Consider the following 26,545-nt stretch of genomic DNA (forward strand, 5'->3'; position numbering starts at 1 on the left):
AGAAAAGTTGTTATAATTTATTGTAAAATCCTCCTAAACCCTACACAAAAATCATGAGATTGAATTAAATAATTTATAAGACTTGAATTTTAATGACTTTTTATATTATTTTGATGATTTTAGGGAAGTTGTTATGATTTTGATGATTTTCTAGATTTTGGTATTTTTAACTAATAAATTTTTTCAAATCCAAATCTATCCAAAAAAAATTAAAATCAAATCCTCAAAATGTTTTCAATAACAATGTAACTATTTAAAGTAGATTTTTATATCATTAGTTCCATAATAGTAGATTTCATTAGAATTCTGAAATTCATGATTGAATAACATAGAATTGGAATTTTTACATAAATCAATTAAAATGCTAGATTCATACCCTCGAGCCCCTGTTTAAGTTAAATATATTTCTGTTTAAGTTATATATATTTTTGATTGAATATATCTCCTTGGATTCATTTCTTTTTCTATATATCTTGTGATAAAGTATAAACACCGTAGCCTATAAATAAGTTCACCAAACTAACAACAAAGTATATATAGCAAAGAGTCAAAGACAAACCCAAAAAACACATTCCAACTATACTCCCCAGAAAATAAGAAACAACAAACAGTAAACATGACAAAGATCAGTTTCTCCTTAGCTATGACTGCTGCAACAATCTACATCATAGTATCACATGGTCTGTTTTTATTTGTCCACATGCATCTGATATGCTTATTTCCATCATAGTACTACTTTTTATCTTTGCATGATAAATTTATCTGTCTGATCAAGAAGTTATTCTTTTGTTGTTGTTTTTCTTGATTGTTATGTGCATCCTACTACTATCTAAGTTTTGATCAAACGTACCAATTGATTGCATTGTCTTTCCATCATAGTACTACTTGTCACGGCGGCTCGTGAGAATCTGCATCACCAATGCTTTTGCGAGTCATCAAGCCCGTGTGCTTGCACCCCACCACCACCGACACCGACACCGCCAACAGCTATGAATAAGTCAGGGAAAGACGTGGGACCACTATGTTTGTCTGACGGTGATTGCAAACAATTTTGTCGTCCGAAGAAAGGTGTTTGCAACATAGATTTCGAGACATGTATTTGTAACTGAAACTATCTCATTTTCACAATAATATTCATATAACAACATCAATATATGGCTATTGTTTTCCTTGATTATTTTCTTGACTCAACTCCATAAAATTCTAATAACTAAAAATAGAGGTGTACAGAGATAGGCTTATCAGCCAATACCAAAGGTTGTAGCCACTCTCAGGTCTACAAGCTAGAGTCAATAACAAAGTAATAAGATATAATAGAATTGGCCAATCTCTCTATAAATCCAGTCTCCAAACTCCTAGTGACTTAAGGACCACACCATCATTTAATTTAACCAAACACAAGCTCACATTCTGTTGAACCCCTCGACGTACGCGCCAATTCCGTGATCATATCATATTTTACTTTCAGTGTGGCGGGTCTAGTGACATGTGGGAAAAACGTAGCAATCTTTAAACGCCTTGAATGTTTCAAGATATACGTTGCGAGTTCTCTCTCTCTGTTCCCTCCTCTGTAGTTTCTCCACTCGAAAGTCTCAAGAACAAACATCAACGTTTCAGGAACAGTGCTTGGCTCGTCCCAATGAAATGTAGGAACTCCACAAAAATGTCCATGCGTCTGTGTGCATTTATTAGATCCCATTAGAGAAAAACCACAATACCGTTTCATAGTTTCAAGGGATTGAATGTTTTACCTCGTTAAGCTTGAGATATCGTAGTTTAGGCGAATGTTGGAGCATACTCATAAGTAGATCCCACTCCGTTACACAAGTGCAAAACTCCAAGTGTACAAGCTGATGAAAAATTGTACCAATAGGAAACGGAGACTGCAAAATACAAGATACCAAAAACTTAAAACGACTAACAAGTTTTTAGATTCATAATTGCTGTCAAGTGTAATAACTTACCTCTGAGGGTAAACATAACAAGAGGCGTTTGAGTGGTGTGAGTGATCTGAGGATATCATTAATGTTGCTACATGTAACCTCGACATGTGCTTCCACGATTTTAGGCATATCCTCAACCATACACTCGTAACTAAAATCTACAATCTTTAAGTACTTCAAAGAAGGCGTATTCATCAACAACGCAGGATCTTTCAAACCGGTTGAATCATAGACAAATGTTTGCAATGTAGGCAGCATAACAGAGAAGGTAGCTACGTTGTCATATACGGCTCGATCCAAGACCAAGACTTCAAGAGCAGGGCATCTTGATAAAAGCTGCTGAGAAGATTCATCGTCTCGGAAGATCACCCATACCAGGTGCAACGTTTTGAGAAACTGAAAACCAACCGGGAACTGAACATCCACGAGCGATACGTTTTTTAGCTTTAGGGCCACGAGTGTTACACATGTAAACAAGCTCTGAGGCAATCTGCTAGGCGTATCAATAGTGTAGCAATAATCAAAGTTCAGCTCACTCAAACCTCGTTCAAACTGCGATTCTAATCCAAAACCCAATATCTACGTCCCTGCATTGTCGATCTAACTTGAAATGCAAACTCTTTAAGACTTGAGCCTTGTTTAATAGCAAAGACCTGTCAACAAACTGCAAAAATTTCCAATGTTCAGTCTTGTTATTGTTATCGATGTACACGAGTTTAGGCACCAGCTTCCAAAGATCCCGCCATCGTTTTGACAAAACACTAGTCTTCGAAACATCTTTTGTAGGAAGCAATGAAAGTATATGCAACAGGAAATCATCGGGGAACAAACTGATACGGTCCATATCGAGTGCTCACCAAGACACGAAACCCTAAATCAGAGACAAAAACCACAAAACCAGGTTTTAGCTTTCCTTTTCTTCAATTTGTATAGAAACAGGAACATATGAACACATTGTTTTTCTGCAAACCATAAAAAGTAGAAGTCTACAAGAAATCAAATAAAAACAAATTTTATTTCAGAGAGATTGGAATCAACCCTAGAAAATTATGCGATGCTATTTCTCACATTCAGAAAATTAAAAGAAGTAAGATTGGAAGGACCTTGTCGAGTTGTCGTCACTGACGAACCCTAATCGGTATTTTCATGTAGTCACTTTCAAATATCCCACGAACAAAACAATATTATCTTATATATATGAGAAGGTTTTTTACAATATTATGTTATATATACGAGAAGGTTTGACACGCTATTTATCTAACACCTCTTTTATTTTTTATTTGGACTTAATTAACTAGATTTATTTATATTTTGGACATAAGTAACTATTGGCCCATAAAAAATAAAAAAAACTCTCACCACTTTCTTTTTTCCTTCTTCGGTAAAAACTATTCGTAGGCCTCTACTAATCCAAAACCATCATTTATTAGTTTGTGGTTTCATCCTACGAAAAATTGATGATAGTTTATTTAGCAACGATAAAGATGAATTTCAATCTTATATATGATTAGAGGCAAGAACATATACTAAATTATGTAAAAATTTGATTTCTGGTTTTCAATTTTATAAATGATTTATGGACAAGAAAAGATTCTAGATTATGTTAGATTTTGGGATGTTCATATGTTCTCAAAATTCTCTTATCAATTCATAAATTTTTGGCTCAAATTTATATTTTGGGTTTCCATTCCTACTTAGTTTCTGGCCTTTAGTCTTATATGAACAATACTGAGGTTCACCCCTAGAGGTGAACCTCTCCTTTCACCTCCTTGTAAAATAAGGAAATAAAATCTGTATACATTATTGTAAAATTAAAAATTTAAACCACTTTTTTGTAAACCCAAACCGACATATAATTTCATTCTAATTGTAAAATCTAAACCCTAACCATCTCATTTGTAAACCCAAACCGACATATAATTTCGTTCTAATTGTAAAATCTAAACCCTAACCATCTCATTTGTAAATCCAAACCTACATATAATTTCATTCTAATTGTAAAATCTAAACTCTAACCATCTCATTTGTAAACCCAAACCTACATATAATTTCGTTCTAATTATAAAATCTAAACTCTAACCACCTCATTTGTAAACCCAAACCGACATATAGTTTCGTTTTAATTATATAATCTAAACCCTAAAAAAAATATTTGTAAACCCAAACCGACATAATTTCGTTTTGATTGTAAAATCTAAACCCTAAACAATTTATTTGTAAACCCAAACCGGCACATAATTTTGTTCTAGTTGTAAAATCTAAACCAAGCCAATATTTAAATTTCCTAAATTAAAACTATACAGAATTTGTTTCCTTAATTAGTTTTGCTTTTTAATTTTATTTTAATTTATTTTTAAAATGAGACAATGTATAGAAAATTTTGATCGGTTGAAAAGAAGGAGGTGAATGGAGAGGTTCACCTCTAGGGGTGAACCTAAGTATTTTTCGTCTTATGTAATCTAATGGTGGGATGTTTTCTGTATGTAATTTGATAATTGCTTACTCATTTATTCCTCGTTAGATCTTACCAATTATTTTTCCATAAAAGTAGAATTCATTTCGTTTTCCATAAAATTAGAATTAAATCCCTAATTACTCTCCTTTTAACACAAATTTTCAGTCATTATTATTTAGTTTCAGTCATTAGATTCCTATGAAGAATTATATTATTCTTATATGTCTTTCCAAATTTCAATAGGTATTTTTGAATATATTTTTTAATTTTTTTTGCATGTTATCATGTTTGTTATTCGCATTAATACTACGAAGAAAACAATTACAGTAAAACCTCTATAAATTAATACTCTATAAATTAATAAACACTATAAATTAATAAATTTTGCTGGTCCCAAGTCGGGCCAGTGTAAAAATTAACAATATTCGATAAGATAATAAGATAATAATTTTTTCGAAATCTCCTTATAAAATATGGTCCCAATAATATCATAAATTAATAATTATGTAAATATATATATATACTGATATAATATTGTATGTTTCTCCTAAAGCTCAATTCTATAGAACAATTGTAATGTTGTATTTTCAACCTATAATGATATCTCTAAAATATTTTATAACATGTCATACAAATAATTAAATTTAAAGTTTTAATTTTTAGATATGCATCAGTTACAATTTGATAATTTGACAGATTATTAAAATAGGAGAATTGATATTATTATTCATAGATTTGAATTTATGTGTCTCATGTGTATAAGTCAATTTGTCTATAATATTTGTAATTTATTGTAAATAGTGCTTTCTAAATATTACAAGTTCAATTCCTAAACCATAAAATTTATAACATCCGAAAGTCTAATCTTATTTTGCTATAGTTGTTCCACTTCATAATTTTTAAAAAAATAAACAATTAAAAATATATCTATAAATTAATAATTATTAATTTACACTATAAAATAATAATTATTAATTTATAAATAAATTAATATCACTATAAATTAATAAAATGTCTTAGTCTCAACATTATTAATTTATAGAGGTTTTACTGTATGTGAAAATCTTTGACAAATGTATTTACTCATTAGAGTGTTTATGTCTGTCTTCCCTACTCTCTCCATGGGTCGGTCCGACAATTTTGGATGTCATACGACAATGTTTTTTTTAAAATACCCTTTAAAAATAAAATTATAAAAATATTAAGAGAAAAAATTATTTCCATATTGTAGTTCGCTTTGCTTGCTCAAAATTTTCTTTGTCTTTTCAATGTTTTCATGTTCATTTAAATATTTATACGAAAATAAATATCATATTGCCTAATAACTCATTATTGTTTTAGAACTTTTCGAATATGGAATGTTTTAAATTAGACTTACATATTTGTTTTCCTAAATTGAATTTTACTTTAAATCTCAGTAACAACAAGTTTAATTAAAATTAATCTAATGCTCATTCACCAACAATTCAAAAGATGAAATAGGTTTTTACATAAACCTAATAAAATTTCATCCGTAAATTGGATACTTCTACATGAATAATATACTGATTTCTTATATAAAACTTCAACTTCTAATTTTTTTTGAATTTATATAAAAAATCTAATAATAACTGAACTTACGATTTTTTTTTTTTGGCTACATAAAAGACCTAAATTTTGTTGTCTAAAATATGTCCCAGAAAAATTGATGCCCTAATCTTTGGTTTCAGTTGTTTGGCCTATGGGTCGGGCCTTGAACCATGTTTTATTTTTACTTCAGGTTGTTGTGTTTGTTGGTACATCATGAAAAAAATAAACTATCATGATTTAATAAACTATCATGATATTACTACATCATGAAAAAAAATAAACTATCATGATTTAATAAGTTGAACATGTTAGGTTTTATTCCTTTCTTATATTTTAGAATCTCTATTTTTTTTTTCCTTTTGGGCAATCAAGTGGTAAAGCAACTTCTTTTTATTGGACGATCCATATGAGTCTTTCCATTGTAAATTTAGTTTCTTATTAGTCTTCATCTTTAAGAAAAAAACGTATTTTTAACTATTATAAAAAATGAATATTGTATGTTACTATCATATGCTTAACAAACCATGTTGTTAAGCTTGTGATGTATTTTTATCTCATGATATGATATGAGTTGCAAATTTCTATACTATATCTGATTAATTTGATTTCTATAGTGAGTAGTATATGCTAATTGTATATTGGTATATCATATATTTTTAGGAATCTTAGTATCGAATAGCGCATTTTCAAAAACACCCATTTTTCTATGTCCCTTTTCAATAATACCCTTTCATGTTGTTCATTTTCAAAAATACCATTTTTCTATGTATAAAATGACTAAATTCTAAATATTAAACTCCAAAAACTAAATTTTATCCCATCAAAACTATATCCTAAATGTAAAATAGAGAAACCAGACCTTAAAAAAATTCTTAAAATTAATTTAACATATTGTAATTTGTGTAAAAGAGGGCAAAAAATGAAAATGTTCAAAAAATATTATATGATGAGAAACTCAATGGGTTTCTCCCCAATGCACATGCTCTAATATGTATCAAAAATCTAAAGAGAAAAAACCATAAATACTCTACTATGTAATCAAAAGTTTCTCCATGTGTTGAAATACTCTAATATGTACTATATATAAAATGAAAACTAAAGTAACATCAAACAAATGAACCCAAAAAAAAATAATATGATCAGTATACAATATTTTTAAAATCACAAAAATAACCATTACTGAGTAAACAAATAAAAACTAATAATCTCTAAATTACTAAAATTGAACAACAATATAATTAAAACCGTGCGTAGCACGGGATGACTTCTAGTTGTAGATATATTGCAATAATTATCTTTTATATTTTTTTTCAGAAAAAGCTATCTTCAGTTTTACTTCTTATTTAGGAATTTATTCACTGATTTTGTTTTAACATGAATAATTCTTCAATAAAATGTAGAATTATCTTTTCATAAAATCCACATTATTAAATTACTGTTTGTCTAAACTTTTACAACTACAAAAGCTTAACTTAAACAAAGAAAAAACTTCAGTTAACTAAAGACAAAAGCTTGTTTGTCAAAAAAAAAACAAAAAAAAAAAACAAAGACAAAAGCTTAAGTTAACCAAAGACAAATGCTTAACTTAACCAAAGACAAGCTCACACTCTGTTGAACCCCTTGGCAAACGCGTCAATTCCGTGAGCATACGATATTTCATCCCAACTGTGGTGCGGAGCTCCGGTCTCACGTGTGTGTAATCTGCTGGCGAAAAAGTTGCAATCTTTAGACGTTTTGAATGTTTCAAGATAAAAGTTGCGAGCTCTCTCTCTATCTTCCATCCCCTGTAGTTTCTCCACTCAAAAGTTTCAAGAACAGACGTCAGCGTTTCAGGAACAGTGCTTGGTTCATCCCAATCAAACATAGGATCTCGAGAAACAATGTATCCATGGATCTGAGTGCATATTAGACCGTAAAGGAACATTTTAGTCAATATAACCCGCAAAGTTTTTCATAGTTTGAAAAGGTTATATTTACCTCGTTAAGCTTGAGAGATCGAAGTTTCGGGGATTGTTGGAGCATAGACATAAGTAAATCCCACAAACTTTCACAAGTGCAAAACTCCACGTGTTCAAGCTGGTGGAAGATACAACCAGTACGGAACTCAGGCTGCAGTGTACATAAAACAAATGAGCGTGTAAAGACAAAAAGTTTGATCTAATCACAACAGATTCTACTATATCTTACCTCTATGGGTAAACATAAAAAGAGGCGTTTGACTGATGTTATAGATCTGAGGATATCATCAGCGTTGCAATATGTAACCTCGATGTGTGCTTCCACAATCTCAGGCAAATACTTAATCATACACTCGAAACCACGATCTAACAGCTTTAAGTACTTCAAAGCAGTCGAACTCAACTCAAGCTCAGAACCAGATCCTCCATAATAGACAAATCTTTGTAACGAAGGCACCATAACAGAGAAACTCCCCACATTGTCAACGTCGTCGTCCTCTCGATCCAAGACCAAAACTTCAAGAACAGGACAACTTGATAAAAGCTTCTTAGGAGATTCATCGTCTAGAAAAATCACATATTCCAGATGCAGCGTTTTGAGCAGCTGAAAACATACCGGGAATCGAACATCCACAAGAGATACATGTTTTAACTTCAATACCACAAGTGTTCCACATGTGAACAAGCTCTGAGGCAATCTTCTGATAGGCTCATCAATCATAAGACTATAATCAAAATTTAGCTCATGCAAACCTCGTTCCACTGCAATCCTAAACCAAAACCCAATATCTGCGTCCCTGCATTTCCGAACAAACTTGAAATGCAAACTCTCTAAGACTGGAGCCGTGTTTAATTGCAAAGACCTGTCCACAAATAGAAATAACTTCCACGGTTCAGCATCCTTGTAGGTATCGATGTACTGGAGTTTAGGCACCAACTTTCAAAGATTCCGCCATCGCTTCGACATTAAACTTGTCTTCAAGACATCTCTTGTGGTAAGCGATGAAAGTATCTGCAACAGACACTCATCGGGCAACAAACTGATCCTGTCTATAGGGCTTTCCTAGTTTTTTAATTAACCCAGAGATCTTTCTGGCAACCCTAAACAAAAAAAATGAGAAGATCAGGATATCTTTCTTTTCTTTTCCAAGTATGTATTATCATAAGTAACAACAGTTTATATAAAACAAAGTACTGTAATCAAATCCAAACAAAACCCATTAAACAGAGATTGAAAGTACCAAAAAAAAATCATCATTGAGAAGAGAGTAAAAAAGGGCTAACTTGGAACACTAACCAGTACTATGCCATCATTTATTTGGTAACCATCAATTGATGCTAGATATCCAAAACAAAATTTAAACTTCTAATGAAAAATGAAGATTTTTTTTTTGTATTAATTGCAACCGCAGTTACAAAATAACTCTCATAACAATGCCGATTTGAGACCGGAACTGAAAAGGCGAGGTAGTTAAGTTTCCGAGCTGCTTGACTGCGGATCTCCTTTGGTAATGCCGGGATAGCTAAATTTCTGAACTGGTTGACTGCGGATCTCCTTCTTGGTAATGTCGAGGTAGCTAAATTTCTGAACTGATTGACTGCGGATCTGCTTCTTTGTAAATGCGCTTTTTCTATTTATAGGAGAGCTTGGATTATCTAGGGTTCGCCTTTTTTTAAAGGAATTTTCCATTTTTTCCCTCAAAATTGATAGTGAGAATGTGAGATAGAACTCTTTCGTGTTATATTTAAATATTAATTATATTATTTTTATAGTTTGAACAAGACTGAGATGAAGGAGTGTAAGGCATGTCTAAATTATCGCAATTCAGTAAGATAAACAAAAAAATTATTAAAATTCTTATGTAAATATATGGTCCTAATAGTTTCATAACAAGGGCGGATCCACGTGATGATGAGGTGGGACATGTGCCCCATGCTACTTATTAAAAATGATCTGTTCAGTTTATTCTCATAGCCAATTTGGTATTGAGGTGCCTCATGCTCATCTATGGTGAGATGTTCAACACTCTGTTCTTTCATTTTTTTTTGTTTTTTTGTTTCTTGCTAAAAGAATATATGTTTAGATAAATTTTTCATTTTAAATATTTGCAATGTGCAATTAAATATATTTTAAAACTAAATAAAAGTTTTTTAAAGATATTGAAAATAGGAAATCATATTTATTTAATATTTTTATTATGTGAATTTAAAATTATGAATATTAAGTAATTTGTGCCGAATGATTTTCATATGAAATATAAAAGCTTTGGTTCTCTAAAGCTTTTGCTGTCAACACAGAGAGAATCAAATCCCAAATCAGAGACAAAACGGCGATACTTTAGCTTTCAATCTATATAAGCAAGAAGAAGACAAATGGCATATGAAATTAAAAGTTTGGTGCATTCTAAATCAACAATCGAAACAATTCCACTAAAGAGAGGTTGAATCTAAATCAAAGTTTGGTGCTTTACCTGTTGCTGTTAATCTCCATTTTTTATTAAGGAAAAATAAAAAAAACAGAGCAAATGGTTTTAGGAATGGAAACAGAGCAAGTGGTTTTAAAAGAAGAGAAACAGAGCAAATGGTTTTAAGAATGGAAACAGAGAAAATGGTTTTAAAAAAGAGTTGCAACAAAACTAGTTAAGAAGAATCATCTCAGAGGAAATGGTTTTTAAAGAAGAGAAACAGAGCAAATGGTTTTTAAGAAAGAGTTCATGCAACAAAACTAGTTAAGATGAATCATCCCAGACGGGTTTCAGACTTTTTCAGCCAAAGAAAAACTGACATGTTGAATCTCTAAACAAAACTCCCAACTCTTTGAGCATCCGAGATTTCTTCTTCAAAGTGGTGGCTACCGGAGTGAAACTCGCTCTCTTTAAACCCCTTGAATGTTCCAATAGAAACGTCACGAATTTTCTCTCTGGAGACCATCCTCTGTAGTTTCTCCACTCCAATGTTTCAAGTCCGAGCATCAAGTTTTCATGAACTGTTGGTTTGTGGTCGGTTTGCGCCCATGATTTGGAGCATACCGAACCGGTTTAATTGAACCGGTGTAATAGAGAAGTTGTTTTCTAAAAGATGCGAAACTCATTTGTGGCTGTTCGTGAAGTCTCTTGCCTTGTATATAAAAGGAGGATTACGCAGAGACATGAATAAAAACTTGGACAACACTTGTGTCCATTGACATTGAAAGAGAGAGAGTAAAACATTCTAGAGAGAGAAAGCTTCGAGAGATCAACGGAAAGAGCACTTGAACGGTGGCTTGTGGTTGATTTCCATCTGTGATTTCAACCCCGATCTCTGCATCAGTTCTCAGACGATTCATGCCATATTCGTCACTAAACCGGTGAAGGTACGTTTCCGGTTTCACGCTTCCGCATAGTAGTCTAACATTGGTAGCAGAGCATTTGGCTACGGTTCTGGCATGTTTTTCATTCTTAGTTATCATATCGCTTTGAGAACCGAATTTGAATGCATAAATTTGAGACAATATGTGAATAAACCGCCGATTTTAATTCGCCCATAACTCTCTGTACAAAATCCGTAATCGCATGATTTCGGTGGCCGTGCGTAGATATTGAAATTCTCTTTCTAATGGTATATCGCACGCCTGATTTCGTTCAGTATACAGAGAGTTATAGGGGCCGAAATTTTTTCGTGTAAATGGGCGTTTAATATATGTATGAGGAAGACGATGAACAGTAATCGCCATGTGGCAGATTCTGATTTGTTTAAAACATATATTGTTTATTCAATAAAATGAGTTTGGTATGTCCAAATTTTTTAAAAAAATTAAATATCTCTAGTTTTGTCGTGATAAGGAAATTAAGAATCTGAAATTATTTTTTAGTCAAAATTTTTTTTAATGAAGCATGTTTTATTTATTAATTCATGTTAGAAAATACTTTAATTAAGTGGGAGTTCTAGTTTAGTTTAGAACTTAAAATTTTGCATGATATAAGTTAATTTGTTGTGACAAGATTGTAATGCGGGTGATGATTGGGAACATAGTGAACTCTCGATCTTGTATTATAAATTGAGTTACACTAGATTGATTTATGTTTATGGCAAAATGTATGTTATGTGTGAATAAATATGCAAACGAATTAATGTCTTTGAATATTCCAACAGGCATGGCTTGTAAGAAAATTATTGCGGAGCTCAATAGAGGAGACAAACTGGATGGTGACAACTACGATATTTGGTATCGCAAAGTCCAGTATGTCCTTGAAGAGCAAGAGGTGAAAGAGACTCTTTTCCATCTCATGGAAGAGCCTGAGCAGGATACTACCGCTCAACATAGAAGGGATCAAGAGGCATATGTTGTCTGGAAAAGAAAGAATAGCATCGCTCGCATTACGTTGCTGAGTTGCATGCAAGATGATCTTATGTGTGAGTTTGAAGAGTATGACACTGCTAAAGGCATGTGGGAGGCGTTGAAAGAAAAGTTTGGTGCCACTTCAGCCACCAAACTTAGGAGACTTAATCAGAGGTTTAATGACTACAAGAAGCGCCCAAATCAATCGATGAGGCAGCATCTTAGAGTCATGGCAACCATGATTAGAGAGCTTAAAGGTGCTGGTCAAATTATATCTGATGAACAGCAAATCCAAGCAGTTCTCCGCTCGTTGCCTGAAAGTTGGGACCATATGAAGGTTCAAATGACGCATAATGTTAATGTGAAATCCTTTGAGGATATATCACGTCATCTTGAGTTAGAGGATGAGCGTTTAGAGGCTGCTAAACCCTTCAATGAGGCCAATGTTGCAAGTTCAAGCTCAAGCTTGAAGCGCAAGAGAGGTAACAAAGGAAACAAGGCTCCCTATCAACCTGAACTTAAGAAGAAGAAAAAATTTGCCAAGCGTGGCAAGCGTGGAGGGAAAAACGATATGACCAAAATAAAATGCTACAACTGTAGCTCCATGGGTCACTTTGCTCGTGAATGCACTGAGGCAAAGAAGGTATTATCCTTAAATTCTACTTGCAAATATGCTTTTGTTTCTAGTTGTGTTATGCTTACCGAATCTCATCCTTTGTGGATTGTAGACTCAGGAGCAACAGACCACGTAACTAGGAATCGAGATGCGTATGTCGAGTACCGGCGGATACCTAAAGGTTCAAGATGGTTGTATGTAGGAAATAACTCCAAGGTTGCGGTACTGGGTATTGGCACTTGTCAGCTACACATGAGTGGCGGAAGAACACTTATCTTACATGATGTCTTGTATGCTCCTGAAATCCGTCGGGACCTTGTCTCTGTTTTAGCTTTACTTAAGTTAGGATTTGGTTTGAATTTCCATGACATGTGTTTAAAAATTACTCTAGGGTCTGTGTACTACGATTATGGTTATGCTTGTGATGGTTTTATTGTACTTGATTGTACTACGAATATTACTACTAGTAATGTTGATCAAAGTTTTTCATATGTCACAAGTTCTACAAATGTTGAAATAAATGTGTGGCATTCTAGACTTGGTCATATTGGTGTTGATCGAATGAATAGATTGGCTAGAGAAGGCCTTCTCGGCTCTCTCGCCCGAATAGATCTTGACACATGTGAACCATGTTTAGCCGGAAAAGCAAAAAGGAAACCATTTGGAAAAGCAACTAGAGCTGAATATCCATTGCATTTAATTCATTCCGACATTTGTAGTCCGATGAATGTCAAGGCATGGGGCTTTATATTTTATCACCTTTATAGATGATTTCACTCGATTCGGGCATGTGTTCCTGATTTCTCATAAATCAGAAGCACTAGAGTGTTTTAGACGTTACATCACTTTGGTCGAAAATCAATTGGAGAGGATGATCAAGTGTTTGAGAACAGATCGAGGTCGTGAATACTTATCTGAACAATTCAAAGAATTGTGTGATGAAAAAGGTATTGTCAGGCAATTGACTACCCCATATACACCGCAACAAAATGGTGTAGCGGAAAGAAGAAATCGAACGCTTCTTGAAATGGTTAGGTCTATGATGGCACAAGCTAACCTTCCAATTTCATATTGGGGTGATGCATTAATGACTGCTGCCTATGTACTTAACCGTGTGCCCTCTAAATCTGTTACTTCTACTCCTTATGAGTTATGGAAACGGAGAAAACCTAACCTAATGCATCTACGACCTTGGGGGTCTGCAGCATTTGTTCGCGATACTTCTCATCCTCATGGAATAATTGGGTCCTAGAGGAAAGAAGTGTATCTTTATAAGATATTCTGAGCACTCTAAGGGTTATGTGCTTATCGGCGAACACTCAGATGGAGGTATTACAGAAATCGAATCACGAGATGTTACATTCTTGGAAAATGACTTTCCTCGAAGGGGAGAGATTGATAAGGCGTTTCATCTTCAAGAGATGGATGACCCGACTAATGTTACTTCTACTAACCAATCTGTGGAAGTTGGTGAAAGTTCACGAGAACTATCTCAACTTAGTGGAAGAGATACATTGGTTAGTGATTCTCATAGGATGGAATCACAAGAGTCAGAGGTGCGTAGAAGTAGACGTGGAAACATTCCCCGACGTCGTTTTGAGATCGAAGGGGAAGCTTTCATGGTTGCTCTGCATGATGACTTAGAGCCTCGAACTGATTATGAGGCTCTCTCTTGCCCAAAATCAGATGAATGGAATGTTGCAATTGGAGAAGAACTAGAATCTATGAAGGTAAACCAAGTATGGGACTTGGTTGATCTTCCGCCAGAACGTCGAGCGATCGGAAACAAGTGGATTTTTAAGATCAAACGAAAGGCGGATGGATCCATAGATAGGTATAAGGCTCGCTTGGTGGCGAAAGGATATACCCAACAAGAAGGTATAGATTATGAGGAAACGTTTTCACAGTGGTGAGGTTTGCCTCAATTCGCCTTATTCTAGCCTTAGTCGCCGGATTAGATTTAGAATTACATCAAATGGACGTTAAGACTGCGTTTCTTAACGGGGAACTAGAAGAAGAAATCTACATGGAACAACCAGTTGGTTTTGTTGTAGAAGGCCAAGAGCGCAAAGTTTGCAAGCTCAAACGTTCAATATATGGCCTAAAACAATCTTCTAGGCAATGGTATTTTCGCTTTCATCGAGCTGTTACCTCTTATGATTTTACGATGATTAGTGAAGACCATTGTGTCTACGTCAAGAGCACTGGACAATCCTTTGTAATTCTATCTCTATATGTCGATGACATATTGTTGGCTGGAAATGATATGGAGTTTCTCATGACTATTAAGAAATGGTTATCATCTCATTTCGAGATGAAGGATATGGGAGAAGCTGATTATGTTCTCGGTGTTAAGATATACCGAGACCGATCAAGGAATTTATTAGCTCTTTCACAAGAGTCATATATTCGTACAATCCTTGAAAGGTTTAAGATGCTTGACAGTAACCCCATTGACACTCCAATTGCGAAAGGTGAAAGCCTAAACCTTGATATGTGCCCTAAGACCCTTGAAGAGAAACGAGAGATGGAAAAAGTCCCATACTCTAGTGATGTGGGCAGCTTGATGTATGCTATGATGTGCACCCGGCCGGATATTTGTTATGCTGTTGGCTTAGTAAGTCGTTACCAGTCAAACCCCGGGAGGAAACACTGGATGGCAGTGAAGAGAATTCTTAGATACTTGAAAGGAACAATGGACTATTCTTTGTGTTATCAAGGAAGTGATTTGCGTTTAATGGGTTATACAGGCGCCGACCATGGTGGCGACATGGATGGACGCAAATCGACTTCAGGATATGTTTTCTTGCTTAATAATGGTGCTGTCACTTGGAGTAGCAAGAAACAATCTTGTACAGCTCTATCCACAATGGAAGCTGAGTTCATTGCATGTTCAGCATCAGTCCAAGAAGCTGTATGGCTAAGAAGATTCTTAGAAAGCTTACAGATCACTCCAGAGGCTTCGTGCCCTGTGACTATTCATTGTGATAGTCAAGCGTGTATTGCTTTCTTGAAAGATCATAAGTATCATGGAAGGACAAAGCACATTGCAATCAAAAATAATTTCGTGAGAGACATTGTGGCAAATAAGGAGGTGGTCATTAAGTACATATCTACGCATAGGATGGTAGCTGATCCATTTACCAAACCCATCCCAAGAGATGTTTATCTCGCTCATGTTCGAGCTTTAGGTCTGCGTAGAATTTGATTTGTGTACTTATGAAAAATTTGTCATTTGACGTTGTATTTGTATTGGATGTTACATATATATTTAATGATATATATATTTTTTCTCGATATCATATACATCGGTCAATTTTTTTTATGTTTGCATATTACACACAAATAATAAGAAGTGTCACCAAGTAGGAGATTGGTTCACTCACATGAACAATCGCCTCAAATTTCTTTGTGAGATGTTGAGATGAGACATGACCAGCTTGGCGCTAGTGGGAGCTTGCCTTTGTAAGGCTAGTTAATGTTGCCTTGATAAAGAGTCAAGATGAGATATGCTTATTAAGATATCAATCATGATTGACCCAAAATCATGAATACTTGGAAGAACGGGATAAGTACATAATCAGGCGCTAGACAGCGAGATGATAGTAGCTTGATCCTCATAGTAGTACTTGGTTTAACCAATTGACATATTTTTTTTGAAAAGAGTTAACTACTATGACATGTGAGTCATACCACATGTGCTAGTCCGACAATATAGGAAGCGAATGATATTTTATTTATAATCCCTATCATCCGCAATGTGAGTTCCTATAAACCACACTATGGTTTCAAGAGTTACCCTTGAACCTTCGTCTATGTTCTGAAGGGATAAGCTAATGTTCACTACTTTAGTATGTTTATCCAATGGTGATGGAATAATTAGCCTTATGGGACATGCTAGGAAAGCGGTTAGTTTAGAACGGATAGACATAAGTACGGAAGGGAAAAACTATTTGATTTTACATTGACATATGTGTTTGCTGGCCAGCCACTATATCGCTCAATTGGAGTTTGAATATAGTGAACACATGATGTGAAATGTCTAACATATGCTATAGGGATAAGATATGTTAAGATTGATGTAAAAGATAAATGAGTTTGGGGGACAGCGAGACATGCTGAAATGCAATTATTTTCTTTAGGGTTGTAGCAGTTATGTATTCCTAACAGGTGCATAGTTTAGCTCCCAAGTGCAGGTGTACTCGCAGGGTCGCACAATTCATTTGTTGTATGGTTTCCATGTTTCGATTCTCGAGCTGAACTCTAATATTTCTCTAGTATTAATTATGCTCCCTATCATGTGCGAGTGGGAGATGTTGGTTTGTGGTCGGTTTGCGCCCATGATTTGGAGCGTACCGAACCGGTTTAATTGAACCGGTGTAATAGAGAAGTTGTTTTCTAAAAGATGCGAAACTCATTTGTGGCTGTTCGTGAAGTCTATTGCCTTGTATATAAAAGGAGGATTACGCAGAGACATGAATAAAAACTTGGACAACACTTGTGTCCATTGACATTGAAAGAGAGAGAGTAAAACATTCTAGAGAGAGAAAGCTTCGAGAGATCAACAGAAAGAGCACTTGAACGGTGGCTTGTGGTTGATTTCCATCTGTGATTTCAACCCCGATCTCTGCATCAGTTCTCAGACAATTCATGCCATATTCGTCACTAAACCGGTGAAGGTACGTTTCCGGTTTCACGCTTCCGCATAGTAGTCTAACATGAACAGATATTGGCTCACCCCAATGATATTTCGCTTCTTTAATAGCTTCGCAGCAATGTCTCTGAGACCAGTGGTCCAGTACCAAAAATTAGAGATGATGACTGATAAAAAAAACTCGAAATCTTTTTTTAAGGGTTTTAAGTGTTTTTGACCTCATTGAGTTTGAGAGATCGTAGTTTTGGAGAATGTTTGAAAAGAGATATGAGTAGATCCCATTTTGAATCACATGTGCAACGAAACTCTAAGCTTACGAGCTGATGGAATATTTTGCCAGTAGGAAACCGCGACTGCAAAATAGATTCATAAAAGGACAATATAATATCAAACTAGGTATAATATTCAAAGAAATATTTGTAAATGTTTAGTATTTTACGTACCTTCTTTGAGGGTAAACATAGAGAGAGGTGTTTGAGTGATGTAAGAGAACCGAGGATATTGTCGGTGTTCGAATAGATAACCTCCACATTTGCAACCACGATCTCAGGGAATTTCTCAATAATACACTCGTAATCGAGATCAATGATCTTCAAGGTCTTCAAAGAAGGAGCGTTCAACGCAAACAAACCTTTAGTAGAAGCTGTATTAGAATATACTAACTTTTGTAGTGAAGGCACCGTAATAGAAAAGCCTTCTACATTGTCTTTACTATGTCGCTCCAGGACCAATACTTCAAGAATTTGGCAGCTTGATAAAAACTTCTTAGTGGACTCATTGTCTAAGAAAATCACCCAACTAAGGTGCAATTTTTTGAGGACCGGGAAACTAACCGGGAATTTAACATCCTTAAGTGATACATTGGTGAGTTTAAGTACCACAAGTGATCCGCAGGTAAACAAGCTTTGTGGTAAACTTTTAGCCTCACTATTAAAAAGGGGAGGAAAATACTCGAAATCACTTAAACCTCGTTCCACCGCAATTCTAACCCAAAATCCGATATCAAAATCATGGCGGTGGCCAAAAAACATAAAACACAACCTCTCTAAGACTGGAGCCTTGTTTAATAGCAAAGACCTGTCCACAAACCGCATAAAACTCCCATGATCAACATTCGCATCACAATAGATGTACTCGAGTTTATTAACCAACTTCCAAAGATTCCGCCATCGTTTCGACAATAAACTCGTCTGCAAGACTTTTTTTGTGGTAAGGGATGAAAGTATCTGCAACAGACACTCATCGGGCAACAAACTGATCCTGTCCATAGGACTTTCCTAGCTTTTTAATTAACCCAGTGATTTTTCTGACAACACTAAACAAAAAATGAGAATATCAGTATCCATTTTTTTTTCTTCCAAGTATGTATTATATCATAAGTATCAACAGTTTATAGAAAACAAAGTACTGTAATCAAATCCAAACAAAACCCATTAAACAGAGATTGAAAATACCCAAAAAAAAAAATCATCATATGAAAAGAGAGTAAGAAATGGCTAACCTTGGAACACTATGCCATCATTTATTTGGTGACCATCATTTGATGCTAATGGAAAATAGAGATTTTGTATTAATTGCAACCGCAATTACAAAATAACTCTCATAATAATGCCGATTTGAGACCGGAACTGAAAACCCGAGGTAGCTAAGTTTCCGAGCTGGTTGACTGCGGATATCCTTCTTGGTAATGCCGAGGTAGCTAAATTTCTGAACTGATTGACTGCGGATCTCCTTTTTGATAATGCCGAGGTACCTAAATTTCTGAGCTGGTTGACTGCGGATCTCCTTCTTGATAAATGCGTTTTTCTTATTTATAGGGGAGGTTGGACTATCTAGGGCTCGCCTGTTTTTTTAAAAGAAATTTCTCATTTTGTCCCTCAAAATTAAAAGTGAGAATGTGAGATAGAGGGAGTTAAGTCCAATGTTATATTTAAATACTAATTTAATAGTTTGAGCAAGACTCAAAATATTGAGTGTAACACATGTCTAAAATATCACAATTCAATAAGATAAACAATAATATTTTTTTTTCCTTACCAAAAAAAACAAGAATTTTTTTTTAAATTCTTATGTAAATATATGGTCCTAATAATATAGTATAATCATGAATTTATAAATTGACCTAGATATGGCTAAATAATTATAGTTTTTTATTGTATTACATATTTTATGTGTCTTATGTTTTTGAATCACATGAACAATATACAGTATAGGAATGAAAATTTGGAACCTCAGTCTGGATGGCTAATCAGAGATGAAAAAGGTACTTATAAAGGCGCTTGCCAAGCTAAAGGACTGAGTGTACAAAACACATTGGAAGGTGAACTTCAGGGTCTGATCCAAGCAATGCAGCACTGCTGGTCACAAGGTCTACGACGAGTAATATTCGAAGGAGAAAACCAAGAACAAGCCAAAATTCATACAGGGAATACCATCAACTTTGGGATCCATCACTGGTTAAGAGAAATGCAAAATTGGAAAGTAAAATTTGAGGACATCCGATTCACTTGAATCATACGCACACACAACAAGGGTGCGGACTATCTTGCAACAAACCCTCTCCCATCAAATACATCCTTCATGTATTATTTTAATGTACCACTTGGTTTATCTGCTTTCCTCCATGAGGACTATTGTAGCAACAATTCTTAACTATTAATAATATCATATGTTACAAAAAAAAAAAAAAAAAAAAACAATATACAGTACTAGGAACATTAATATTATTTTTTTGGCAGATATAAAAAGAAAATTATTATTGAGGAAAAACAAAATCCTTAATAATGCACAAAGTTCCTAACTACTCCCTTGGTTTCGTAACATAGGCGAATCTACATGAAGATTGGGTGGGGCGCATGCCCCAGGCTACTTATTAAAAATGATCTAATATTTTTTTGTTCAGTTTATTGTAATAGCCAATTTGGTATTGAGGTGCCCCATGCTCATCTAAGGTTGAGATTTTCAATATTCTGTTCTTTCATTTTTAATGTTTTTTTGTTGTTTCTTGTTTAAATAGTATAGGCTTAGATATATTTTTCATTTTTAACATTTATAATGTACAATTAAATATATTTTGTCTCTCAAAATTAATAGTGAGATAATTGAGGTTAAGTCCATCTCTTTTGTGTTATCTTTATACATTAATCATAATAAATTTATAGTTTGAGCAAGACTCAGATGAAAGAGTGTAAAGCATGTCTAAATTATCACAATTTAATAAAGCATGTCCTATTGTTCAACAATTCTCTTCAGCAAATTTAACCAAACACTAGCTCACATTCTGCTGAACCCCTGGACAAACGCACCAATTCCATGATCAAATGATATTTTTCTCTCAAGTTGGTCGCCTCCGGGGAGAAAATCGCGATCTTTAAACGCTTTGATTGTTTCAAGACATACGTTGCAAGATCTCTTTCCTTCTTCCATCCTCTATAGTTTCTCCACTCTAAAGTCTCAAGAACGAACATCAACGTTTCAGGAATAGAGGTCGGTTCCTCCCAGTGAAAAATATGACCTCCAGAAAGATTGTCATGGATTTGTGTGCATTATGAGACACCATTATAGATTTATTAGACAATAATAAAAAAAAAAAAAAGAACCAAAGCTGCAAAGCGTTTCATAGTTTTTTTATTTACCTCGTTAAGCTTGAGAGAACAAAGTTTCGGGGAATGTTGGAGCACAGACATAAGTACCTCCCACGTTGTTTCACAAGTGCACAATCCCTTGTAGTTTGTCCACTCAAAAGTCTCAAGAACGAACTTCAGCATTTCAGGAACAGAGCTTGGTTCCTCTCAATGAAGCATAGGATCTCGAGTATCACTATTGAAGCCATGGCGCTGAGTGCATTATTAGACCATAAAAGAACATTTAGTCAATATAACCCCGCAAAGGTTTTTATAGGTTTCAAAAGGTTGGTTATATTTACCACGTCAAGTTCGAGAGATCGAAGTTTTGGGGAATGTTGGAGTATAAACATAAGTAGATTCCACTGTGATTTAGAAGTGCAAAACTCCAAGTGCTCAAGCCTGTGGAAGATACTACCAGTAGGAAACTTAGGCTGCAGTACAAAAAACAAAGTTAAGCGTAAAGACTACACGATTGATTTAATCATAACATAATTCTATATCGAAAGCATTTAGAGTTGTTGCAAATATATCTTACATTTGAGTGTAAACATAGGAAGAGGCGTTTGACTGATGCTATAGATCTGAGGATATCACCAGTGTTAGAACACGTAACCTGGACATGTGCTTCCACAATCTCAGGCATATACTCAATCATACTACACTTGTCACTATTCTTTGAAAGCGTTAAGTACTTCAAAGAAGGCATATGCATCACAACCTCAGATCCTCCCGAATAGAAAAATCTTTGTAACGAAGGCACCATAACAGAGAAACTCGCCACATTGTCAAATTCCTCGTCCTCTCGAGTCACATCCAAGACTTCAAGAATAGGGCAGCTTGATAAAAGCTTCCAAGGAGATTCATCGTCTAGGAAAACCACAAATTCCAGGTCCGATCCAGCGTTTTGAGCAACTGAAAACAAACCGGGAATCGAACATCTACAAGAGATACGTTTCTCAGTTTTAGCACCACGAGTGTTCCACATGTGAACAACAGAACAAGCTCTGAGGCAATCTGCGAGGCTCGAAACCATATTTATAATAATCGAAATCCAGCTCACGCAAACCTCGTTCCACAGCAATCCTAACCCAAAAACCGACATCTGCCTCGCTGTGTCGACCTATCTTGATATGCAAACTTTCTATAATCGGGGCCAATGGCCATGCTAAGAAGTAACGATCTGTCCACAAACCGTACAAATCCCGCTTTATCATTCTCTCTATCTGGATCGATGTACTCGAGTCTAGGAACCAACTTCCAAAGATTCAATCATCGTTTAGACAAAACACAAGTGTTCATGACATGTTTTGTAGGAAGCAATGACAGTATCTGCAATAGTAAATCATTGGGTAACAAACTGATACGGTCCATAAGATTTAGCTGTCAACACAGAGAGAACAAAAAACCCAAAATCAGAGACAAAACAATGAACCTGAGTAAGAAACCAAGAATACAAAATTCAAAGCTTGGTGCTTTTTAAATCAAACTTTGACCCAATTTTACTAACGAGAGATTGAATTAAACCCAATAATAGTATGATTTAAGAAATGGCTTTACCTGTTTCTGTGTTACTCGATGATGGCAAGGAAATCAAATCGTCGTCACATTGAAGAAGAACCCTAATTCTAAATTTTGCCCTCTTTCTTTCTTTCTTTCTTCTTCTGTTCTTTATTTATTTATTTATTACTTTTTTTTTTGGCATAAAGACAAGTTTTTTTCTTTTTCTCCATCTACTCATCTTTGTCAAGCAATGAGGTCAAACTAGCGTCAAAGTAAAGGTGAAAGAAAGTCTTTTTTTTTTTTTGAACAAAAGGTGAAAGACAGTCAAGAAGGAAAAAAAATACTGTATGAACTACGAAGAGAAGAAACAGAGCAAAAGCTGACGACAAAAATAAAAAACAGAGAAACCCTAAAAGGCTAAAACCCGATATTTCTTGTTTGAAAACAACCAGATACTACTTAGTTGACAAACCTAAAACCCGATATTTTCTCACGTCCCAATCAGATTGTTTTGTTTATAAATCCCATTTCAACTTAAAAAAAGATTATATTATCCAAGATTCAAACTTATATAAGAGTTACAATTAATTTCAATTGAAAAAAATAAGATAAGCACAAACTCATAATTCTCATCAATAAAAAAGCAATGTTTTGAAACCCAACTCGAATTGTGAACCGGACTAGTTCTCGGATCATCGGGTCAACCGGGTTCGACCACATGTCAACCGAGTAAAATATGTTTAATGTATTTATATAAAATAATCATTTTTAAAAATATTGGAAAAAAATATCTTGTTTAACAAAGTATGAAGTTGAATAATAATAATAAATGATTAAAACTTTTAAATTCAAATAAAAAAATAAAAAAACACTAATAAAACATCTCCTAAAACAATCAATTGTTCTTATGCAAAGCATGAGAGATGACAAAAAAGTTGAAAAAAAAATGTGTATTGCCGTCTAAGTTATAAAAGAATAAAAAGTTTTTAAAATAATTAAAATTGTGAATCCTTATATTTTTTAAAAAAATCAAGTAGATTTTTTTGAACCGCTAATCAGCCGGGTCAACCGGTTCACCGGGTCGCGGATTAATAGCGGATTTTTTTGGGTTTTACTAGTTTTATTACTACCGGTTATTAGCACTATATCTGAACCGGTAAAGTCTCCGGGTCACGGGTTAAACGGTCGGACCGGCCGGTCCGGGCCGGCCGTGAAAACATTGAAAAAAAGTTAATACTGAAGGCAATGGACTATTTCAATTCAACTCCAGGATCAAATCAAATATATTTGCTCTGAAATTAATTTAAGCATTAGATACCCAAAACCGGGAACATTAAAACAATCCATGATTCCTACAACTTTGGATCAAACTGCGATTGACCGTAGAGCTTACCCTTAATTACTCTTCTCAGACTCGATTGACATTCCCATGAAGTGTAAGCTGACAGATTGGTGAACTTCTTGGTGACATTGACAACTTCATGAGCATCTTAAGATTCTCTATAGGATCTGTTGATTTGGGGTAAATTGTTGCCCTCTTTAAAAAGCCAGAGTTTCTCAGGATGAATGTCGCCACGTCTTCCTCTTCTTCTCTTCCATTGTATTGTCTCCACTTGAAAGTTTCGAGACTGGACAACAGACATTCAGGAACATAACTCGGTTCATTCCAGCACGGTCGTGGAACTTCAGTGTCTTCTTCATGGTCCTGAGGTTCAAATAGGGTAGATAAGTCATAATTGTAGCCTAATTAGAACATTATATAAACTGTCTGGGTCAAAAATAGATCTCTTTAGGATTCTTGGGTTTGGAGTAAATGTACCTGTTCAAGAAGTTCAAGAAACTTTAGTTTAGGGGAATCTTTGAGAAGTCTCATAAGTAGATCCAGCCACGCAGATTGGCACGTACATAGCTCCAAACGTACAAGCCGGCTAAATATTGTTCCTTCAAAATATGCATCCTACATAAGATATAAACGATCTATGATCTGAACAAAAACCGGCAAGTAGAAAGATTAAAATTTTAAGTATATATAGAAGAACAATGTACCTTCGAAGTCGCTAAACATAATGCAAATTGTTGGAGTGTAGTAAGAGAACCAAAAATCTGCTCGGTATGACGATAATTGAAATCAAGACTTGCCTTAACAATCTTAGGCATATTACGCTCAATAACACAAGACCCATCTGTATAATGCTCTATATTCAAGGACTCTAAATATGGGGCATCGATCACAATCTCCTCATGATATGTGTCGTCTGATGATGTATGCAAGGATAAAACCTTTAAAGAAGAAACTCTAACTACCAAAAAGGCTACATTATCATCAATGCATTTTTCAACAAACAAGTCTTCAAGAACAGGACAACTAAATAAAAGCTTGTAGAAAAAGTCATCTCCAGGGTACTTCATCGATGTAAGTTTCAGAGTTTTGAGGGATGGGAAAGAAATCGGGTTACGAGAATCCACGAGAACCGCATTGTTTAGCACCAAACTCACAAGCATTCTACAGTCTGTATACAGACTCCTTGGAAGCGTGACTGGAATTTCAGTAATCGAAGCATCAATCTCGATAATCAGCTCACGCACTCTGCGATTAACAGCAGGTCCAACACATACTTCAATATCTATAGCACCAATCTTCTGACCAAGTTTTAAACACATACTTTCTAGAACCGGAGCCTCATGCAACAACAAAGAATTGTAAACAAACCGAAAGAATCTTCCCCTGTCTTCACCATCTTGGTACATATCATCATTGTATTCAAGTCTTGGCACAAACATCCAAAGACACTGCCATCGTTTAGACAAAACCATTGTGGCCACAACATCTTTTGTAGGCAGGAACGACAATATCGTCAAGAGCAGTGCATCAGGCAACTCACTTATCCGATCCATGTCCAAAGTTTTTAGCTTTCTACAGAGACCAAACATAAATCAAAAATCAAAAATCAGAAAAAAAAAAAAATATACCCTTGATCCTTATAATCCCAAGCTAGAAACCGGAAAATATACATAAGTTATGATAACCATGGATGCATATATGATTTCAGAATACCAAACGAATAACACAAACGACACAGGATCTTAAACTACACGAGAACTAATCAAAACCCTATAGCATAAACAAGCACCCACCACAATAATAATTGATGCGAAAGAACATGCACTAGCTGCAAACAATTCGTACAGATATGGTTAGTTCAAAACAGTGATCGATGTATTCTGTGAACTTGTTACTAACAATAATTCCAAAAAAATAATACATTAGAAGATTCAATTCGCAAGGGAAGAAAAATACCCTAAAACCTGCGTTATTTTCCTTTTACCAGCTACGAATCTGATGACTCTGGTTTTAGTCACCATTAGTCCATCATATTCAGAGACGAACCCTAAACCCCGGATATTAATAGAGGTTTTACAGCTTTTTTGTTTCTTTGTTTTTTTTTTTTTTGCGCACCAAAACCATATTAAATAATTATAAGCTTGCAAAAATAAAAGGTAAAACTGTTATTTAAATCACAAAATTTCAAATTTAGGCTATTTAAACACATGAATTTTGTATTATACCATTTAAAGCATAACTTAACTAGGATTTTTAGGCATCAAGTTTAGTTGTCCCATGCAAACTGGACATGACGTTAACATCGACAATACTCCATCAGAACCCGACGTTTCTCTATAAATTTTTTTTGATTTTTATTAGAAAGTTGCCATCTTGCGGCTTGTTTCAGGGTACTTCCTAAGATAAATCTTGCGGCTTGTTTCTCTTCCGGTCTTAATTCCGTCGTATTCTCTCCATTCGAAAGTTTCGAGATTGGACAACAGACATTCAGGAACATAACGTGGTTCCAATATATATATATATATATATATATATATATATATATATATATATATATATATATC

At 34.6% G+C, this 26,545-nt stretch overlaps 4 protein-coding genes and 2 pseudogenes across 5 annotated transcripts; 1 reads left to right on the forward strand and 5 right to left on the reverse strand.

Annotated features, from left to right (window-relative positions):
- The first annotated feature begins 489 nt into the window (after positions 1-489).
- Positions 490-1,177, forward strand: LOC147923032 (putative defensin-like protein 283). The gene is made up of 2 exons (XM_087500148.1): positions 490-680; positions 880-1,177. The coding sequence occupies exons 1-2, from the start codon at positions 617-619 to the stop codon at positions 1,107-1,109; spliced, it is 294 nt and encodes a 97-aa protein (XP_087356274.1). The 5' UTR covers positions 490-616; the 3' UTR covers positions 1,110-1,177.
- A 199-nt stretch (positions 1,178-1,376) lies between these two features.
- Positions 1,377-2,788, reverse strand: LOC104763502 (FBD-associated F-box protein At5g56370-like; annotated as a pseudogene).
- Positions 2,789-7,362: 4,574 nt separating this feature from the next.
- Positions 7,363-9,760, reverse strand: LOC104763503 (FBD-associated F-box protein At5g56370-like). The gene is made up of 4 exons (XM_087500111.1): positions 9,223-9,760; positions 8,155-9,026; positions 7,945-8,076; positions 7,363-7,861 (listed from the first exon to the last, which is right to left on the reverse strand). Exons 2-4 carry the CDS (start codon positions 8,644-8,646, stop codon positions 7,553-7,555), a joined length of 933 nt encoding a protein of 310 aa, XP_087356237.1. The 5' UTR covers positions 8,647-9,026; positions 9,223-9,760; the 3' UTR covers positions 7,363-7,552.
- A 7,493-nt stretch (positions 9,761-17,253) lies between these two features.
- Positions 17,254-19,299, reverse strand: LOC104763505 (FBD-associated F-box protein At5g56370-like). Its single transcript, XM_019240099.2, has 4 exons — positions 19,015-19,299; positions 17,957-18,828; positions 17,732-17,866; positions 17,254-17,640 (listed from the first exon to the last, which is right to left on the reverse strand). The coding sequence occupies exons 2-4, from the start codon at positions 18,779-18,781 to the stop codon at positions 17,323-17,325; spliced, it is 1,278 nt and encodes a 425-aa protein (XP_019095644.1). The 5' UTR covers positions 18,782-18,828; positions 19,015-19,299; the 3' UTR covers positions 17,254-17,322.
- Positions 19,300-20,696: 1,397 nt separating this feature from the next.
- LOC104761698 (FBD-associated F-box protein At5g56370-like) lies at positions 20,697-22,993 on the reverse strand. 2 transcript variants are annotated; one of them, XR_015589442.1, is made up of 5 exons: positions 22,697-22,993; positions 21,675-22,519; positions 21,439-21,570; positions 21,149-21,349; positions 20,697-21,027 (listed from the first exon to the last, which is right to left on the reverse strand). XR_015589442.1 is itself a non-coding variant. In XM_087500215.1 (4 exons), exons 2-4 carry the CDS (start codon positions 22,239-22,241, stop codon positions 21,305-21,307), a joined length of 744 nt encoding a protein of 247 aa, XP_087356341.1. In that variant the 5' UTR covers positions 22,242-22,519; positions 22,697-22,795; the 3' UTR covers positions 20,697-21,304. The 2 variants fall into 2 exon arrangements, 1 of the variants encoding a protein (XP_087356341.1); XM_087500215.1 differs by having other exon boundaries at positions 20,697-21,349; positions 22,697-22,795.
- A 1,054-nt stretch (positions 22,994-24,047) lies between these two features.
- On the reverse strand, positions 24,048-25,534 carry LOC104763506 (putative FBD-associated F-box protein At1g32375 pseudogene; annotated as a pseudogene).
- Between the last annotated feature and the right edge of the window lie 1,011 nt (positions 25,535-26,545).

The sequence above is a fragment of the Camelina sativa genome, chromosome 18 (genome assembly GCF_030686135.1).
Source record: "Camelina sativa cultivar CO46 ecotype springtype chromosome 18, ASM3068613v1".
Lineage (NCBI taxonomy): Eukaryota > Viridiplantae > Streptophyta > Magnoliopsida > Brassicales > Brassicaceae > Camelina > Camelina sativa.

Bases quoted from the DNA above. Each gene is read 5' to 3' on its own strand.
- LOC104763505 (XM_019240099.2), bottom strand. From the start codon at position 18,781: ATGGACAGGATCAGTTTGTTGCCCGATGAGTGTCTGTTGCAGATACTT. The intron at 17,867-17,956 runs GTACGTAAAATA...TCTATTTTGCAG, and splicing joins TATGTTTACCCTCAAAGAAG to TCGCGGTTTCCTACTGGCAA. The intron at 17,641-17,731 runs GTCAAAAACACT...CACTGGTCTCAG, and splicing joins GATCTCTCAAACTCAATGAG to AGACATTGCTGCGAAGCTAT.
- LOC104763503 (XM_087500111.1), bottom strand. From the start codon at position 8,646: ATGATTGATGAGCCTATCAGAAGATTGCCTCAGAGCTTGTTCACATGT. The intron at 8,077-8,154 runs GTAAGATATAGT...TGTACACTGCAG, and splicing joins TTTTATGTTTACCCATAGAG to CCTGAGTTCCGTACTGGTTG. The intron at 7,862-7,944 runs GTAAATATAACC...ATATGCACTCAG, and splicing joins GATCTCTCAAGCTTAACGAG to ATCCATGGATACATTGTTTC.
- LOC104761698 (XM_087500215.1), bottom strand. From the start codon at position 22,241: ATGTCGGTTTTTGGGTTAGGATTGCTGTGGAACGAGGTTTGCGTGAGC. The intron at 21,571-21,674 runs GTAAGATATATT...TTTGTACTGCAG, and splicing joins TCCTATGTTTACACTCAAAT to CCTAAGTTTCCTACTGGTAG. The intron at 21,350-21,438 runs GTAAATATAACC...TAATGCACTCAG, and splicing joins GATCTCTCGAACTTGACGTG to CGCCATGGCTTCAATAGTGA.
- LOC147923032 (XM_087500148.1), top strand. From the start codon at position 617: ATGACAAAGATCAGTTTCTCCTTAGCTATGACTGCTGCAACAATCTAC. The intron at 681-879 runs GTCTGTTTTTAT...TTTCCATCATAG, and splicing joins CTACATCATAGTATCACATG to TACTACTTGTCACGGCGGCT.